At 44.7% G+C, this 20,226-nt stretch overlaps 1 protein-coding gene across 3 annotated transcripts in view; it reads right to left on the bottom strand.

Annotated features, from left to right (window-relative positions):
• Positions 1-596: 596 nt before the first annotated feature.
• The window catches only part of LHFPL3 (LHFPL tetraspan subfamily member 3), a 259,744-nt gene continuing 240,114 nt past the window's right edge, over positions 597-20,226 (bottom strand). For 2 of the 3 annotated variants that reach the window (XM_049814202.1, XM_049814200.1), the window contains one exon: positions 597-3,310. Coding sequence is in view for 1 of the 3 variants with exons in the window: in XM_049814200.1 (XP_049670157.1) it covers positions 3,282-3,310 (29 nt within the window). In the remaining 2 variants the exon portion in view is untranslated. The remainder of the gene's footprint in view (positions 3,311-20,226) is intronic. The other variant, XR_007507677.1, reaches the window with a different exon arrangement.

Here is a 20,226-nt window from a genome sequence, read left to right as displayed (position 1 = left end):
TAAGCTCTGGGCTGATGTACATCTCTGACAGCCCCTGACGGCTCCTGTGTAATTGCATGCAGTGACATTAGGGGGAATCAATTTCTAAGCTTTGTTGTGTCCTCCAAATCACTTCTTTGAGATTTCCAATCTATTTAGGAATAACTGAAATGCATTGCCTATAAAAATGAACAGGATTTCAGCATCCTGCAAACCTTGCAGTTGTCTATGTAACTATAATTAACTCCTAAATAACTTACACTCTCCTTTCACTTACTATAAACTAAGTTTTATACCAAAGTAATCAGGATATTGTTGCCCATATAAATATATATATATATATATATATATACACACACATAGTCAGGTACCAGAGGGTGAAGATAACTTACCAACAAGGTTCTTATACTGTGAATTTGACCCATGCATACAAATAAATCCCTGCACTCATTAAGGGATCAGATTTTGCTTGGATTTAACATACCTTAGGGATCTGTGTAGGTACAGGTGTGTAGGAGGTGGCCAGGCTTGTGTTTAGGAGGAGGACAGTAATCCCAACAACTGCAGCCGTTACCACAGATGAGCTGGAGAAAAGCACTATCACACTTTATTTTAGTATGCTACAAAATTCATTGTTGAACTTTATTAGGTACTTCAATACCAAGCATACTTTAAAGTAACAAAAATTATTGTTGTTATTACTTTTTACAGAAAATCAGGTATTTCAACAGTTTTCTTTACAGTTTGTTGACTAAAAAAAAATTACAGTTGACAAGTTACAGTGGAGTGGGATGGGAAAGTGGTAACATTTAAAAAGATAAAACATACTATTCATACTGAGTCAACATTTAGTGATGTACATCCTGGTATGTCTCTCCTTCTGACTATGTACAAATGGTACATATTCACTGAGCTGCCCTGGCAGGGTTGCGAGGTCTTGTGATGATACTTCCTTTGCAACGTTTATGTATATTTAGAAAGGGCTTTTACATTACACAGTCACCATGACGCAAAACTTAGTAGTCCGTAACAAAATAATGTAATACAGAGAAACCCTGTTTCGGTGATTTCTGTCGCAGCCTAAGTGCCATAACTGCAATAATGTGGGATAGAGGTAAACCTAAGGAGCAAACGAAGATGGTGATACGATAGCACATCCAGATAGCAAACCCCTTCATGGCTTTTGAGGTGAGAATGTGGCTGTGAGCCAATAACAGCAATGAATGAGGACGGGCTTCACCGAGACACCATTTAACAGGGACTCCTGAATGCATCCGGCCCCTAAGGATGCGCATTTTCCAGCTGACACTGGTTGGACTAATCACAGATTTAAAAACCTGTCTGAAGTGGGACCTTAATGAGTTTATGTAGCATCATGTGTAAACTACTTGATTTTTACCTTCCATCCCCTTCAGGTCAGTAGCAGGTACTGGGAATACGTTTATGGTGGTTGATTGATTTGGATGGGGTTTTTGACCAGCGCTAACGCTGGTCCTGTAGAAATCAGGGAGTCTCCTACACACAGTTACAAGAGCAGATTTAGATTAAAACAACAAGTTTTTTAAAAAAAATGCTGCCCAGATTCACATAATTGGCAGACATCCACGTCTGCGTTCAGTCTCTAAGACAAGCAGCACCGCACTGGTACCTTGGTAGTTAGACAGAAGTGTTACCCAGTTCCCTGTATTTATTTATTGACAGTTTGCTTAAATATAATTTTTTGTTCAAAAGTAAAATAAATTTTCTGAGACTTATGCACTGAATTCTGGAATAACTTGTGTTGTGCAGCCAGTAGTTAAAAACCAGTTTTAACTCGTGCTTTACTCAATGTCTTCAGTGTATTGTGTTATTTGGGATCAGCATTAGCAATGAATTATTATTTTAGCCGCTTCCCCTGAAAGCCAAAGAATGATGCAACAGGCTTAAAAAAATCTGAAGAAATTAACGTTGCAGTGTGGATTCTGGGCTGGATTCAGCTGCGACACGCAGGAGAGGGTGGAAGAAATGTGGGGAGCAGCGTGCTCCCGCTCGGTCCTGAGCCGGGAGGAGACTCGTGCCATGCTGGGACGTACCGGTGAGGAGCAGAGGAGATGGGGTCCCTGCTTCCCTCCAGTGCTCTGTGCCTGGCGCTCGGCATCCAGGCCTTTTGCGATATGAGGTCTTTCTTGATACCCTGCGCCCACCCCTGTTCTACTGCTCAGTGGCTTCTGGAAATGAGGGTGCCCTTTGGGGAGTGACCCGCCGAGCCCCTGCGGAGGGAAGCACCAGCCCCATCGGTGCCCCGGGGCTCCGCGCACCCAGCCCTCACATCGCTATTTGCAACGTGTATTTGCTTACTAGTCTCTTATGTATTGAGTTTAAGGCCAGAAGGGATCGTTAGATCACCTCGCCTGATTGGCATTAGCATGGGCCAGAGAGTATCACTCAGCAGTTATGTGGCAGGACAAGGAAAAGAATAGGAATGCCCTTGCAGTGAGCAGCTGTATGTTACATTTAAGGGGTAAATTACATTCTCCTATTAAAAAAGAATGTGTTTTTATTTTGTCGCTTCAAATACAAACAAGTCTATGTGTCTTGGGAAACCATAGTATTATGATATTCAGTCAGACGTACCTTATAGTATATATGCTTCATAGAACTAGAATATAGGTCAGAAATAATTTTTCAGTCTTAAGTTTGTTACAGACATAGATTAATTGGAACACATATGCAGTAAAAATTGAGAAGCTTTACAGTTTTAGTCAACTTATTATACAGTGAAGTAAATGAAGTGCAGCAAGGTAGCAGTAAAAGTTATGCTTTTTCCACTAGGTGATGGAAACATTCAGAGAGTCTATTTATAAATGCTAATTTAAGAGAGATGTCCTATCAGCTTCTTGGCTACTGGGATAGGAATAGTCTGGACTTAACTGCCTCTCTACTGTGAAAGGTTTTAAAGCTTTTTGCTTTCCATCCGAATAAAAAAAATGACATTTACAAACCTCTTCAATGCATATATATTACATATGTTTATCTAGCAACAACTACACCCCTTTTAATTTATTCCCCAAATGTGACTTTTCATGCATGTCTTCTGGATGCTGTATTCAGCAACAGTTTCTAATGAGCTGGTGTGTAATCCATGATTGCATTTCTCTTCTGAAAATCACTTCCACGTCTGGCTGATCTATGTTTAGAAGGTAGCGCTTACCCATCAGGCATTTTTGCACTCGTCAGCATTCTTCTCTGTCGTAGGCCCTTTCCCAAGCTTCTTCCCATTTTAATGTTGATGTACAAAAGCTGTTATTCGTTTTGTTTTGTGCTCATTCTAGTGAGGATTGGCTTAGTAGGACTGTGCAAAACAGAGAGAAGAGAGAAGCTGGTTTACTGCCAGCAAACATAAAGATGTTCACGCTGTGCTTGGCTCAAGGCAAGCCTCTGATCAATATTCTAATACACTTCATTATTTGCATTTCCATTTATCATGAAAAATGACAAGTTTATTCTTCAGATATGACAATGATTTGTAACCTGGAATTCTTAAAAATCAGTTTTCATCAGCTAATCGACACGGGAAGACAAAATAGTGAGATTGTTTCATCAGAAGTTCGAACAATATGAAAATAAAGATACAACGTGTATGCGGCAAGAATGACATTTTCTAGATGAATGTCATGAATTGAGTTAAAATCCTGACATTTCTGTTCTGTATCAATAATTTCTTTCACTCCCCTGAGCACACAATCCACATTTGTAAACGAGAAAATAATACCTCGTGTTAAATTTCGAAGGAGCAGACCCCAGTGAGGACAGAGGTGTATTCAACCCAAACTCTCTCTTAAAAACTAATTCTCACCCATCCAGTTTCCTATACTGTAAACAGAGCTGTATTCGCAGGAGAGCGGACACCGGCTGCGGTGGCACGGCGAGCAGGGGGACGAAGGCTCCCCCCATCCTCGCTGGAGGTGACTGCCCCTGTGTCGGTGCTGGAGGAGGCAGTGCGTGGGAATGGGGGCTTAATGAGAAAGTCTCTTTACAAGTACCCACGTACATGCAAATATAAAAACCTGACTGCTCCAGCGTTTGGCATTGAACAGAAGGTTCTTGTACCAAATGAGCTCTGCAAATTCACCGTTAGCTAAACTCTCCTGGAGCACTCAGACCAAACCGTGAAGTCATTTGGCAGGCAGCTTCCCCATTGCCTCCTGTGAAAGGGTCACTGGTCAGAGGTCCTACAAGCCCACAGCCTAGGGGAGAGGACAGCCACATTCACTGCAACCCCACTCCCCTCATCGCAACACAGGGGCCTCTGCAGGAGACTGCTGGAATGCAGAACTCGGGGACGGGGTGGGGGCGATATCACAATTTTTGTGAAAATAAAAGAAAAAGAATCAATTTCATTGTGAAATGACAGCGAACTAAGAGTTTCAGAACTAGAAACTCTTAAAAATGTTACCGTAAGAAGACTGAAATATTTAATTCCCCCCCCCCCCCCGTTACACGGAGCAGCCACCTTCTCCCATTCCCACCAATTCCTCACACACCTTGACTCTCGTGGAGACCTTGGCCTGCTGCTAATTCACCCACAGATGCCAGCGAGAGTGACGCCCCAGAGCGGGATGCCCAGACCTGAGAGCTCAGCGTGGTGGTACCAACCACCGGGGAGCCTGGTGGTGGCTAACCCCTTCTGCTGCGGACCTTGGGTGCCTGCTTCCCCCACCAGCTTCCAACAAATGGACACGTTTCAAGCAAAGGTTGTTTTGGAAGAAAATTTCTGACTTGTCACAGCCCACGTTTGTTCAGCATGTATCTGTAGTCCAGATAGATATATTTTACAAAGATGACACTTTTAATTGATGTTGCTGAAACTAGAAAGTAGCAAATAAGCTATGCAAGAAGCATAAGGTGAGCTAAGGAGGGCCCTGCAGAAGACAAATGGATCAGTTTTGCTTTTGTCAGAAACTGAATGCGAAATACAGTGTTCACTGTGGTAAAAACGTTTTTTTTATGATGCAAGTATGCAATGGGGATGGTAGTTTCCAATTGTAAAAGAAAACTCGCCATTGATAGCTCCATGAGCTTCTTTTCTCCTTTTGAAACACATAGCAAAAATGAAGGATAAAGAATGGATGAGAAATGCACATACCTGTGATAAATGAAATCTATTAAAAATGGTCTGAGTCGGGAATTTTGGTGTATTTTATTAATATGGGTACTAAATGTAATTAATATGGCAATTATTAATATAGGTAAGTAGCACTACTAAATAAAAGAAAAGAAAGAAGAAGTGCGTAAGCCACCAATCTGTTTATTTGCTAAGTGAGATATGGGGTTTTGTGAGCCTCTTAAACAATCTGTAGTTGGTGAAATTGAAATCCAGGGAAAGCCGAAGTTGCATAGTGAGGAGCACATGCCCTGATACTCCTAGGAACAATCTAAACTTAATAGAACTGAATGAGCCATTTCTTTCAATTATTTTTAATCATAATTTCATGTACCTGTGTTATTCAGATCCTTAACTAAGCTTATTGGATTTCCGGCAGTACTCAGTGTTTCAGCTGTAACATACTAAAACCTTTATTAGTTCTTTTGACAGATTTTGCACACAGGTGTTATACACATGGAAATGAAATTTAATAAATGCTAGAGGTGCCTAGTTGATAGGGCAGAAATAAGTCATTCACGTCCAACAGCCGTCAGTCCACTTTGTATCACATCATAGGCTTTTGATGCCTTGAAGTTTCTTTTCTTAGAGCTACTTACAACCCTTTTCGAGTGCTGTTGCCTAGAAATCACTTAATGAAAGCAGTCTTCGTGAAAGCTGTATTACCCAAACCACGTAGGTGCTCTGCTGCGAAATTCTCTATTTAAAGTATTGAAAGGCTGCCTGTTAGGCTGACATCCTGACAACACGGTTATAATTCATATTTGACCCATTCAATTAGGGGAGTCACTTCTGTTGGCTGCAGAGCTGGGGTACAGACAACCTGGAGGGATTTACAGCATTTTAGTTTTTATGTACATTTTCAGAGAGAGGCCACTGATATTTCTTTGTTTTGAAGATGAATCATGGGGACATTTCCAAGTTGCTCCCTGCCAAGGTATAAAGCACGTACTGAATTTCAGATAGCCCCTTACATGCTGTTACTGGAAAGGCAGTCAGATGGATAGTAAATATATAGAGAAAGGCAGACCTTCTAGGTAAGAATATATATTATCTCCAGCAATCTTAACACTTTACACCATTAATTGTCACCAGACATATTTATACGATTTTCTTTGCCATTTATTTGACCGGCATCTAGAAAATAACACCTTTCCAAGAGTTAATCTTTTTTTGCTGTCTCCAAACACACAGAATTACTGAGCTAAAGAGCAACTGGCATTCATGGTCACACCAAAATTGGTGCTACTCCAAAACCACATCAGCTGGCAGAAGTCCATGGGCTAATGAAGCACCAGAGATTTCTTCCCAGCTCCTCCACAGTATTCCTCTAGCCTAGAGAGCAGCATTATCTCTCTTGAATGCTGGTGCTGTGTTTGGTGTATGGGAGGAGATGAAGGAGGAGAGAAATATTCCTGCTGAAGATCTGCAGTTGAAAACAGACATGCTGAGGCACCTTGGATAACACCACTGCCCAGGCAGTAGGCCAAAAAAATTTGGACAAGTTCAGTTTTAATGAGGTGCTTGGAGTTCTTGCCTTTCTGCTTATGATCTGGGTCGGCTCCCTGTAACCACAGGTAGATGGTTTTGTTGTTTACGTCAGGGTTGGTGCAATGCTAAGTGTGTTAAAACTCCACTTGCAGCTACTGCACCCCAAAATTCAAATAGCAGCATGTATTCAGGGCCTGGGCAATATCCAGATGTGTGTAATTAAAAGGCATGAAAGGCAGGTAGATACCGAGATGCACGGGACAGCCAATGTCCCATCTTCTCTTATTTCTTTGAAGACACTCCCTTTAAAACAGGAAACAAAACCTATTTGAGAGGCCTGAGAGAATGATTTTGTTTTTCATGTGATGAGAGAGGAATAATGTGTACTCCCATTTGCCTTTAAATGTGTATTCCCATTTGCCTGTCCACTGTGGGTACCTTTTCCCCCTTGATGCACTGAACGTCCTTTGCCCCGGCCTCATTGGGGGGGTGCTTATGCATTGCCTGGGGAGCCACCCAGGGCAAATGCTGTGCTCTCAATAAACAGCAAGGCACCAACTCGGGTCCTCTCTGAACTCCTAAGAGTCCCGGTGATCCAAGCTGAAGCTCTAGCATGTGTTTTGGAGATGCTGTCCACAGATCATCTTGGAAATAGCCGTGTGGCCAGGAGGTGAATGAGTTGTGCTCTCTGGTGCACTTCGGTTTAGAGACAGTAAGGAGGGAACAAGGCTGCCCTATGGAGATGGAAGGAAGAATGGACAGAAATTCCCCAACGGTTTTGCTAGCAGCTTTCTTTCAGTGTTTCACTGTTCAGCATCTTCTGAACAAAACGTGATAAATGACCTGTCCATACCAGAGCTGCCTAAGTGCGTTTCCTTCTCCTCCTGGCAAGCCAGCAGACAGGATCTGGCAACTGCCTGCTCTGCCACCGCTCACAGCTACCGAAGACTACCTGAGAGGGCAGGGCTTAAAGAGAGTACACAGCAAACCTTGAGGAGTTACTAAAACTTTTACAAAACTTTGGGAGTGAAATTGTGTGATGGTTTTGTCCGTATGGCATTAGAGGAGAAGCTCATCTCAGCAGAAGGGTGTGCGAGCTGGCTCTTTTGCTGCAGCACTTCCTTGCAATAAAATAGAATTAAATCACATAAAAAATGACAAGGTTTCTACCGATTCCATATGCAGTCCCTGTGAAACCAGAGCTGAGTGGAATGGTAGGACTTACTCAATCTGCTGGGTGATATTTCGTGCACCCTGTTAGTAGCAGCAGCTGAACTCCTGGGCACGGGTTGTAGGAAGTGTTTCCAGGGCTGTAGGAAATGTTTCCAGGGCTGTAGGAAATGGTTTCAGGAGCATTCAAGAATTTTCTAAATGTCTGTCAAAAGGTGGCCCAGGCTATTTTGCAGGCAGAAGGCTCAGTTCATGGCTGCACAAGGGCATTTCTAGCATCTGAGAGGATGGTTTCAGGGTGACAGGGACGACGATGGTCAGAGTTAACCACTGAACAGACAGAATGCCATTTTATTAGACATCCTTTTCCAAGAAGCAACAGAAAAAAGGCTGCAGGATCCAGTCAGATCAATTTGGCCAGGTTGCCGGTATCTGTGTACGACATACAGCTGGACAGCCCTTTGCCATCAACAACTCATATACTGTCATTCACAAGAAAAAACCCAATGCGTTGGCAGACCTCAAGCTACACTCCTTGCATGCTTTAATGCTCCCAGTGACAGCCCTGCTGGCCGGATCCTGCCCTTTCCTGCCAGACTCTGGCCAATTCTTCTAGCTTTAAAATCCAATTCATTCTCACATTGCTTTTCCCCACTTTTTCTGTTGCTATATGTGGAGACTGACACATGGCAGGAGGAAATGGCTGTCAGTTCAGAGGCTGTTTGGTTGTAGGCAGTGTGCTTTGGGGGGAGAAAAGTGACACGACAGGGAAACATTATTTTCTGGGTAGTTTTCTTTTATTTCTCCAGACAGAATGTTTTTTGAAGCTGTTATGACAGCAAGCAAAAGTCTCCAGAGAAAATTGTGGTTGTCAAGACAAATTAATTTTAAAAAAAGAAAGGATTGAGCAATTAAGTCTGACCACCTTGTGCCGAGGTTTGAAAGGAGAGATGTATTTGGAAATTAAGGCTGGAGCCCAGGGTGTGTCAGGACAGTCTATCCATTTGTGGTCTTGACTTCTTGAGAAAGGTGAGGAGATTTTTTTGGAGGAGAGAAAAGATGGAGTTTGGTCTTGGAGATGCATCTCACATAATGTCAGCTCTCTCAGGGTCAGGCACCGGGTGTGTGGCTCTGGGCAGTCCTTGGAGAGGGACAGGGCCCTCCTAGGGTGACTCATTTAATTTTGGGATGGCTTCCAGGGTGGATGAGTGTCATTGGCTCCTGTGGGTCCATAGATCTGGATGAGAGTGGAGGCCTAAGTCTGAGATGGACGAAGTGAGGTGTGTGAATCCTGGAGTTATAATTATACCGCACAGAGTGATTAACAGCATGCATGGAGACACAAAGAGAGAAGCTAGTGCCCACGCATAGAAGATAATCTTCAGCCTGAAATATCAAATTATTAGGCAGCCTTGGATTAGTTGTTTGTAACAGGTTGTCAAAAATCTCGCCTGAGCACAGCTTGAGGACGGGTATTTTTAGTCCTGTTGGGGCGTGCAGATGTGTACCAGGACTGCCTTCAAGGGGGAACAAGTGGCTTTGCAGAAGGAGGGTCCAAGATTTCACCCCCAGCCCAGGAGGGCTCAGTAAGAGAAGCTCAACAGCTTAAGGGCTGACTGGCCTGGGTGTAGGGGATGCAGGGAGCGGGCCAGCCTGCTGGGAAGGCATGAGCCAAGCTGTGTGTGGCAGTCAGCTTTGCTGCTCGTCTCAGCAAGACCATGCGTGGGGGAGCAGGTGAATTTTGACTGCAAATCCTAAGAACCGGGGTTAGAGCAGCTTAAAGAAGGCACCTCGTCAGAGCGTGACAATTTTCTTATTTCCGAAAGATCCTTCTTTAACTAGACCTAAATATAACACAGTGGCAGTGACAGGCTCCGAAACCCTGAATATGGGCAGGCTTCGAGCTTCCCTGCCACCCTTCCTAATCCCTGGCTCGGGTGGCTTTCCTCTGGTTTGAATGTGGCTCCAAGAATGCAACATATGCATATGTGTCAGTGAGAAAGGCAGGAGGAGAGTGACAGGCAGAGGGAAGAGAGACCTATCCAAGGATGGAGCAAGCAGTAGCTGTCATCCCTGTCATCTGCCGGCACCAGTCTGGGCTGATGGAAACAGGGCTCCCTTGGGTGATGGCTCTGCTACCCATGCCTCGCTACCAACAGCTTTCAGGTCCCTCAGCTGGACAGCTTGGTGCTGCACCGCCGCACCTCCCGCGCAGGCGCAACCACCCCTCTGCGACCATCACACGCAGCGCAGTGTGCCCTGAACAAGGAAGGAGGTTGTGTGCCTGCTCGAGGTGGGTTCTGAAACACTGAGATGTAGTGATCAGATTCTGCTGAACAGTGGGCAGTGTTTTCCTCCATTTCAATATTTGCTCTGTGCCTGTCAAGAAAAGGAAGATTTTTATCGTAATGAACAAACACAGCAAAAAGCCTCCTATTCTTTCTCCTAAAGAGTTTTCTTTTACTGTGGAGCATCACAGAGACGCTCCTTCCTCTGGTGGTCGCTTTCCAGAAGGCTCATCAATTTGTCATTTGTACTTGGTGATGTTTCTGGCAAGTTTGGGATGGCAGTCACGTCTCAAAACGCGTTTGCTGGCATGGGAGACCTAGTATGTTGTTGGAAGGACTGGAGAGAGGCTGAAATGCCTTCATCAATAACGTCTTTCACATGAAGTAGCTTCCTGCTCTGCAGAGTTGTAGGCTCGAGTCAAGCAAAATCAGTTACTTGTTCATCTATTTTTATTCCCTCTGTGTGGTTTGCTGCAGTCTTTCTTTACCCAGATGGTCAAATAAATTGCTGTCACTAAACAGGAGTCCCTGAACAGCGGTTCCTAAACTCTTCCTGTTCTTTAACTGTTCAATGAGAAAATATTTTACTTACTTTATATCCTGCACATTTACTGGAGCTGTTTTTCAGTTTGTGCCCTGGAACCCAAAGGATCCATAGGTATTTTTTGTTTGTTTCATCAGCCTTCAAGCCACATGATCAGACTGCTCAGAAAGCTCTGCATCGTCTTTATTTAAAAACTGTTATGAAATTTGATCTGTACTTGTTCACTGAGAGTCCCTCTGAGGATCCAGCCATGTCAGTGGAGGTACCTTGATAAGGTCCTGGGCAGATTGGCCAGAAAATGTATGCATTGTCATTGTATACTCTTACACTTTTTGCATTTTGTTAATAACAATTTGTATCTAGCTTGATTAGCTTTGTATCTTCCAGGAGTTTTCTTGTGCGGGGCGATGTTAGAAGTTGACGCTGGCACATCTTCAGTCTGGGAAAACAAATCTTGCTGACATTGATACAAAGCTCTACTTGTCCAGGCTTGGCCATCAGGGAGGGCAGAAGGCAGTGCCCAGGGCCAGCGTGGGCTGTGGGGGCTGTGAGCAAGCCCGAGCTTGGGAAGATCCAGTCACCGATTTAAGTGTGGTGCTCAGGCTTTACGTTGGTTTGAGCCTGCATTTCTGTGCAGCAGAGAAAGAGTAGGAGTTTGGTCCTGGGAGAAAGCCAAGATATTGAAGCAGATTCTTGAAGGTGCCAGCCAGGATCTCTGCATAAGGAAACTGCTACGATGGGGCTTATTTTAGTGGAGTGACAGAAATGGAGCTCTGCTCTTTTTTCAACAGACTGGATTTCTCCAAATGATTTCCCAATTTATATAATGAGTTTTTCCTCCTAACAGAAAGGAGGAGGGCCGTGACAGTTCTCTGGCCATTCTGGCATGTTAAAATGACATTTCTGTGAATGAAATTTCCTGAAATAATTTACTGACTTTTAATTATAACACAATAACTAAAACATCTACAAGAAGTTCAATTTAAATGTCTCAGAAAACATAGTAAAAAATGACAATGCTGGTGAACCCTAAAATGCTGCAGAATAATAAAAACTTTTAAACTTTCTTTTCTTTATGTGAAATGAATTTCCCTGTTCTTTGACCAGTGCCAAAGCTGTGTGACCTCGGAGCACGGCGCAAATCCCACCTGCTTCCCTGCTGTGCAAAGGCACATCCAGGGGTTTCCAAAAGTTTTCCAAACTTTCTTTCTGTAGGGTCTTGTGCTGGTGGGAAGAGGAAAATTTGATGAGTGGGTTGGGCTGGGGCTGGGAGCGGGGTTCTGGTTGCTGGGGCTCGCCGTGGAGAGGAAGGGTCCCGCAGCCGGAGGGCTTCGTCCAGAGCACCTCTGGGGCAGGGGCATTCCAAGGCAAGGCTTTGGGTCCTTCACCCTCCTGAGCACAAAAGCCTCTTGGGGTGGTTGGCTGCTGTAATGTTGGGTCTCAGTCAAAACCTGCTAATGAGCTGTGAACATGGATCCCATTTCTGCCTGTGAGAAAGACACCGGTGCCAAGTAACATGTTTACGGGAAACAGAAATATAGTGATCTGGAGAAGCTTTAGTCTGAGGTTTCAAACCTGCAGCTTAATGATTAGCTTACCTGAGCGCAGGAATATTAATTATCTGGCTATATACTTTCTAGGCAAATAGGAATATTTGGGGTCATGCCTAAGGCCCACGATCATTGCCAAAGCTATGAGACTACCTGTCAAACTACTGAAAAAAACTCTATGGGGTCAGGTGATATTCAGCTAGAACAGAGGCTGGATTTGCGAGATGGCAAAGCCAGGGTCTAAGGAGAGGGTGAGGTTTTTGGTGGCCACCATCTGTCATGGAAACCTGTCTGATGTGCAGCAAGGATGTGCGTTGGATGCTCATGGTCCTGAAGGCATCGTTTCAGTCATCTTCCCTTTCCAGCTGTCCTGCAGGATTGCTGCAAAATCGATTTATGCAGGTTTTGGACAATACATAAGGATTTATTATTGCTATTAATTTATATTATTCCCTTAAACATTTTTCTGAGTTGCTGTAGGAGTGTTAAGTGCACTCTCGCAAAAGACAAAGAGGAGATTCCTTCCCTGAAGAGCTTTCGGCACAGAAGGCAGACTGTGATTAGCAGTGCAGAGAAAAAAAAAACCCTTCACAGAGAAGTGAGGGGAGGGCTGCGTTAGGAAATTGCCAGCTGAAAAGCGTGCAGGAAGGCAGGCTGGTCTGCAGCAGCCCTGAACCACAGGTGTGGTACAGTGTCCTGGTTGTGCTCCTTCTCCTCTGGGTCAGAACAGGAAGGTAACAACCTGGTGTATCCAGCAAGCCCCGCAGTTTTAGGCATATGAGGCTTAGCAACTGCTGTGCATATGAAATGGCGACGGCAATGAAAAGAGCATCACTCCCAGCATTGCCTTCCTCCCGTCTGTGGGAGCCGATCACTGGAGGGAAGCTGTTGGCTCCCACCTCTTCCCACTTCCCGCAGGGCCTTGGCAGGCACAGGTGTTCCCCGTACAGCACCCTCTGCACCCAGCACCCCTTCATCTCCCTACTGGCACCTCACAGCCATTTTCTGCTCTTCCCACTGTCCCATTTCCACACGCTGCTACGCTCCCCGCACACAGTCCCTCCTGGCGGTGGCTCCGGCATGCAATGCTCTCGCGACAGAGACTAAGTAAATAAGTCTTCGGGTAATCAGCCTGTAAGCATCTCAATACATCCAGGGTTTTCTAGCCCTGTCCTTGAGGCCAGTCTATATGAAGGCATGAATACAGAAGCCTTAACCGAATGAACTTCACTTGTAACCTCTGGTGTCTCTTGCAAGAATGAGAAGACCGCCAGTGGTCTGAAGGGCAGCTCTTTCTACAAACTCACGCTCTCCAGCAGAGCCTTCTCTAACACCTGGATATGGCATCCATGTGGTGCTGTAAATAGCCCACCTCATTCCCTCCTCTGAAAGGATCACACCTCATACAGTGTAAGATCGGTTCCAGGGCTTAAGAGCCTTGGTGGCTTCTTTCCCCCTTCCTCCCTACACCTGATTCACACACACACATGTGGACAATTTTCCATTAGTTTGGCTATTCCCACCAATGACTGTAAGGCGATTCTGGTGTAACTGCCACTTTTCTATGTAAGAATGCCATTGTAACAGCAAGAGACAGCAGACCAGTCTCAAGAAGCAACCAGCCTGGTGGAAAACACTAACAAGGAGGGGGAAAATCCCCACCCCACTGCCTTAAACCAAAACCCAGTTTCAAGAGGATTCCTCAAAGCTCAGTCACCCCTTCCTCAGAGACAGCAATAGTTCCCAACAACCCATTAGATGAAGAAGACACTGATATAGATTTGCTTAGAAATGAAGCTCATCCGTAAAAAAGGGAGAAACTTAGACAAAGGGAAAACAAGTCTGGTCTGCACAGTCACATCGACAGCAGCACTCCCTGAGGAGCTGTGCAATAACACCTTTCACTCCACCTACAGTCTTTAGTACAGGGGGTTAATGCACTATCCTGCTGCGTAGCTCTAGCAAAGCTCTAATAAAGGCTTCCAGGCTCCCACCCCCCTAAACAAGTCATCTTTGTCCATCCTTCCCTCTCATTTCCCTCCGTCAGGGTCAGCAGTGGGAGCACAGGGCACACTGCGTGTACCCTCAGTGCTGGGGTGCTCAGGGACCGGTGCCGCTGCTGCTGGCGGTGCTGGGGCTACCGGGGCTCAGGGCTGTGCCGAGAGCCCTTCGCCCCTGACAGACCCCAGCGGGGTCGATTTTTCAGTGCAGGTGCTGCCTGCGCTTGGTATCCGGTGCCAACTGAGACACCTCCTTGGTGCTTAAATAATAATGATGGATTTCTGCTCTGGAGTGATAGCTTGTGTTGTGTGGCTGGGTTAATGTATGTCAGCTGTCATCGTCCTTGTCAGCCACTGCTGTCAGTGAGCGGCAGATAAGTAAATCTGTGATGATGCATATCCCAGAGAGAGCAGGGATTAAATATTTCATCGCTTCAGACACTGAAACATCTCCTCGTCTGGAGTCCTTTTCTAGCGGTCATATCCTCTCAGATCACCCCAGTCCTGGGGAAGAGAAAAGACTGCCTGGGTTTCTGCAACTGCAGGGACGTGGATTGCTGGTGGCAAAGTCCCTGCAGCCAGGCCAAGACAAGCTGCTGCTTCAGTCCCGGCAAATTTAAAAATAAGCAGAAACTCAAGGAAAAAGAAAAAAAATCTCCTTTTTTCTGATGTGCCTGACAAGGCAGTTGAGCCTCTGCTGTGCAGACCAGGGATGGGTGGCCTAGCACCCGTCTTGGGCTGTCTCTGGGACACGCTGCTGAGCAGCCGGTGCCATGGACCAAGCATCTGTGGCAGTGCGGTGGCTCACTCCATGTCAGTATCACTACGAAAAGCATCAGCCATGGTTGTAGTTAAGTGAATGTGTTTGTTTCGTGGTGTTCCCAAAGTGATGGGTCACTGAACCCTGCAGTTGAGCTTGGTGGTCATTCCTATGGCCCCTGCAGCACAGTGTGTCCCTCTTTCTTCTCTGAGGTGTTTCTCCAAGTCTCAGGTTATCGATTGCTTGGAGACAGGAAAAAATGCCATCATTCAGTTTTTTTCACTCTCCCCGGCTTTCCTGGTATTGCTGGTAGGAACTTTATATTGAAGGGATTTTCAGTGCAAAATACCAGTTTGTTGAGACTGAAGTTCTCTCAGGTGCTTCTTATTTTTATCACATCAAAGGAGTTATTCTAGGGGGAATGTGGAAAATGAAAGAAAATGCTCTGATAAACAAGGTCTTGGCTACTTTGGAAACTGGCTCTTTTAGACTAACTACCTACGGAACCAAATAAAAATGAAAACACCTCCTTTCTTGTTCCATACCAGAAGTGAGAGAGAGACCCATCCTGTCAACACTGCTCATGAAATGAAATCCTTGTTTTCCAGAAAGCCATAATGAGCCACAAACCTTTGCAAACAAGGGAGATGTACAAACAAGAGCTTCTGAAAAGTCTGATTTCTTTCTTACTTGCCTCATGTTTTCTGAGAGCTAGGGTTTTTTTTTTTTGCAATTTTGAGGAAAAGAATAGGGCTTGGGGGTTTGGTTTTTTTTGAAAGCCAAGATTCAAGTGCAACATGTGATTCAGAGTTGGAACTTGGAAAAAAAAAATAGCATGAGCAGTCATGACATTTCTAAACCTGTAGGTAACCTGTAGGTAACTGCACAAGCATTTCATCTTCATCCTTTCCTCCTCTTTATATGATCTAATCTCCTTCCTTTGCTGTGCTTTTTATCTGGACAACAGATATACAGTATCTTCAATACAGGTACATTCCTATACAGGTCTGTGGTTCCACTGCCTCTGGTGTCCGAGGACTCAGTAGCTGGACCCCAGCAGAAGACAAGTGTTGAGGCTTTGCAGGTGGATCTTTCTGCTTCCCTATTGTGTAAGGTGCCAAATCAGTATTCATCTGCACATTGCTAACTAGCAGCATTTCAGCTTTTTTTCATGCAGGGAAAGTTTAGTTTGTGCTGTCTTCTTATATAAAAATAGCAAATTTTGTGAGATGCATTTCCCTCAGGCCCCATGGAACAGAATTTGTTCTGTAAGATGAGACCAATGTGTTTTAATTGCTTGTTGTAGACTATTACCTGTTAAATTTGTCTGAAAGTGTGACACCAGCAAAAAACTTTTCTGTTTTGCTTCCTTCTACTTTAGAGCTGTCAAATGACTTCAACATCTAAAGATAAAACATGACACATGACTCAAATATGTGACAGGTCATAAAATATGTATTCTTCATGTTTCCTGCTAATGAAACATGCCACTGTGGGTGAATCTTCAATTGTGATTCCTGACTTCTGATTGTTACAACCCCAGTTTAAGTTGCAGTCTAGAATTATGAAGTAATGGGTTTGGTCCCAGGAAATGCTAAAGCCTGTAAATAAGGAATCAGTTTTACTTTTCTCAAACTAGTGCTTTTTATCTAGACTCCCAGCCATGTTTTCTATTACAATCTACATCTGCTGGAAACCCTTCTGGACCTTTTTGATCCTTTTTGACTCAGTAGAGCCAACTCAACTCCTAAGATCATATAATAATGAGAAGCACTGTGGATCTATGAAGGACTTCCCATTGGGATTTTTTTTTTCCCCCAAGGTATGAACCTTCTCTTGATTATGTATGAAATAAATAAATCATATTTACTAGATTATTTTTCAGGTTTTTGGAATTTCCCTGGCTAAGCTTATAATTGTCAGCCTTTTTAGTTCATTTTCAACTCGCAAAGACTCAGACTGGGCTTTCTTGTCTGGTCCTCCATGAAAACTGGGTCCTTTTTGCCAAATGAAGGCAGCATTTGTTGGCTAGAGCGCAGTGTGTAAGAACTTTTGGCAGCAAGAAGAAGATGCTTCCCTACTTGAACCTAACTTTCAAGCAAAATGCTGGAAAATAATGTTCAAAATTGGATTTGTAATCTCTGTTGAGCAGGGCTTGTGTCTCGTGCAAGTTTAGGAGCCAGAAAAAACCACAGTGCTTCTGCAGTGAAAGAGTGGCAGCTGCCAGTCTCCTGACTTGAGCCTATACCAGCAGACTTGTGTCACATCTTCACTTCTAAAGCACTTCCCTGTCTGTGACTGAAAACTTCTCCCAGGAAAGTTAACATTGTCCCTCCTAAAAGGAGCCCTTTCTAGTGTGGTGAGCACCGTTTCTAACCGTGTAACTGTGTGCTTTCAATGCAAAATGTTCCAGGGCCAGAAGAGCCCCAGTGCAAGGACCTGTTGGAGACTGGCAGACATTCAGACTTGAGAGTAGGAGGTCTTGGAGTCTCCCATGGTCTCTGCTGCTGTTGACGGGGAGATCCCTGCTCTCAATAACTCCCATGCCTGGGAAACTCACTGGCCCACAGGTGGCAGACTGGGTCCCCGCTCCAGGTGGGATGAATAGTGCAGAGGAGCAGATGCGCTTCAGGCTATTTTATTAGAAGCTGAATGACATATCCTCTGTGTGGCTTGGGAGGGATGGGCAAGCTCTTCCATGATGCGCCATGAAACTATTCCCAGGGCAGATCCAGCCCCAGGAAAGCTGAGGATCGTAGCACATCACCTGCAAGCAAAAATACTGCCTCTTGTCCGAGGGAGGGGAGTGCCAACATGGCCAGGGCTGACAGCAGGAGTCCAGCGCAGCTTTGCAGATGGGTTGCTCCCAGGCATCATTTGCCACACCTAGGGGGTTTTGATGGTGCAGCTAGACTTTGCGAGTATGTGTCTCTGGTTTTAGGGCATCCTTGTGTAACCAAATTACCACAAGAACTGGCACTTTCACAATACTTCACCCAGGAATTAAAAGGAAGTGAGAAGACCAGCCCTTGTATCACAGCAGCCCCGTCAGTGCTGGATGAAATGAAGAAAACGCTATTGAAAGTATAGAACAAGTATGTGATAAACACTGGTTGATGTAGCACCTGTGTGCTTGGAAGGTTATCTGTTTTCCACTTATATAAGGCAGTCTACTAACAGACTTGAACCATCCCTGCAAATCTCGTCTCTGGTATTCACCACTGGGGCTACAATCTGAAAAGCATTCTCACAGCATTTAGGAAACACTGTTTAGGTAAACTGCTATGAAAATGCAAAACTTTTTGGAAAAACATACTGTGAGAGTGGTCATTAGTGGTTTACTGTCCAGCTGAAGGACTGCATTTATTAGCGCTTCATGGGAATCTGTCTTGGGTCTGATGTTGTTAAAATATTGTCATTAACCACTTGGATAGTAGAATAGAGGATCACCAATGGAATAGAGGATGTCCTCTTCTATTTGTAGGCCACAGTTATCCAGGAGGGGCTGCGAGTGTGTTGTAGGACAGGAGCAGTATTCAACATTTATAATGAATTAGAGAAATGGCCTAAAATATAGGACACAATTCAACAGCAATATGTGCATGGGCAGAAGAAGGAGTTGTACAAAATATAAGTTAGGGACCAACTGACCACATGAGTCCATGGGGCCCTTCTGTTGTGAAAAAAAGACAAGGGCCCTACCAGGACGTGCAAGCAGGAAAACTTACCTGCGAGATGTGCAAGGGGACTCTGCCAGGCTACTCAGCAAGGTCTCAGCTGTGGTTGGCTTTTTGGCACTAGACCATAAGAGAGAAGTGGGCCTACTGGGTAAAGACAAGAGCGGAGCAACAAGAGTGGCCAGAAGCCTCGGAAATCTTAATGTAAGAGAAAACATGGAGTAATTGAGCTGTTTAGTCTAGAGGAAAGGAGACTTACCAGACATAACATTTTTAACTGTGAAAAAAGCTGCTGCAAAAGGGAAGGGAATAAATCATTCTCTCTAGGGATGTGACAAGTAATGGGCTTAAAGTGCAGCCAGGGACATTTCACTTATATTAGGAAAAGCCCATCTAGGATAAAGCCTGTTGGCCAGCAGAGCAGCTGCTGAGAGAGGAGGAGTGGGAGCCAGCGGTGCCGGCGGCCCCACGGCGCTGCCCCCACCAAAATGCCCCCACTCCCTGCAGCCAGGCGTAGCTGGAGGCACACCAAAACCCCATATTGCACCCACTGACATCCGACAGGGAGAGAGGAAAAGAAAAAGGTGCTGTCTTCATCTTGCACCCGTTGCCCCCGCAGGAGGTACGACAGCCCTTTGGGGACGCTGGACCACAGAGCCTATGTGTAAGCCAGGGCTTGGGCGGCAAGCTGTGACTTGCTGTTCGCAATTTCCCCAGCTGGAGGGACTAAATTCCATAGGGACATCACGCTTTCTCCCTACATGATTTACACAGAGAACATTTCCACTGATCAGGGAAAGAAAGTTTCCCCAGACCTTATTTCTGTGCCAAATGCACTGTCTATTTTTAACAGCAAGCTGTCATTAGCATTTGTTTGCTAAAAATAAACATATTTCAAATGCAATTCATTACCTAGCACATTAGGGTAAAAGCAATTTATGCTTCAGTCAAGAAGAAATATTTTTAAGAGATAAATTGGTTCATGCAAATATCCGTGACTTGCACTCAGTGCATGTGGCACCAGCGGAGACGATGCTCTGATTTCAGTCGATTGATGGGATAGATCACAAAATTCAGGAAGCTGTTGAGGAGCTCTTTAACTTAATTAAAAACATGACCACAATTATGTAAGAGAAAAATAAAAAAGACATGGGGGTGTTGGAAACAGTTCTCCCTTATAGCTGCAGCATAGCAGAATTTAACAAATGGGCAGACATAGTTTTTGGGGAGGGAGTATTCTTTATTATATTGACCATAATAGCTTCTGAAAACCTACACATCACTGCTTCATGCTCACAGAACAGGAAATATTACAAGGGCATAGTTTTGATTCAGAAAATACCAGTGCATAAGGATTTTGAAGTGGGTTTAGATGGGCTGCTGAGCCAGGAGCTGGATGGTGATCTCTGGTGAACCTGTACTTCACAAATGGCCCAGTCTCCTCTTGATTTTTTTTTTTTTTTTAATTACCTTCAAAAATGTTTTGTGGAAATAAAGTATTTCCAGCAAAACTTGCTAGTTTTGATGGCACTTTTAGCAGAAGGATTTCTAGGGCATGTAGGGAATTACTGCTCTGAACCAAGGTTCACAAGTAGGAACCGGACCTGAGCCTCACGTACCCCCC

Source organism: Accipiter gentilis, chromosome 11 (genome assembly GCF_929443795.1).
Source record: "Accipiter gentilis chromosome 11, bAccGen1.1, whole genome shotgun sequence".
Lineage (NCBI taxonomy): Eukaryota > Metazoa > Chordata > Aves > Accipitriformes > Accipitridae > Astur > Astur gentilis.
The sequence above is the reverse complement of the archived record's forward strand: the minus strand, read 5'-3'. Positions and strand labels throughout refer to the sequence as shown.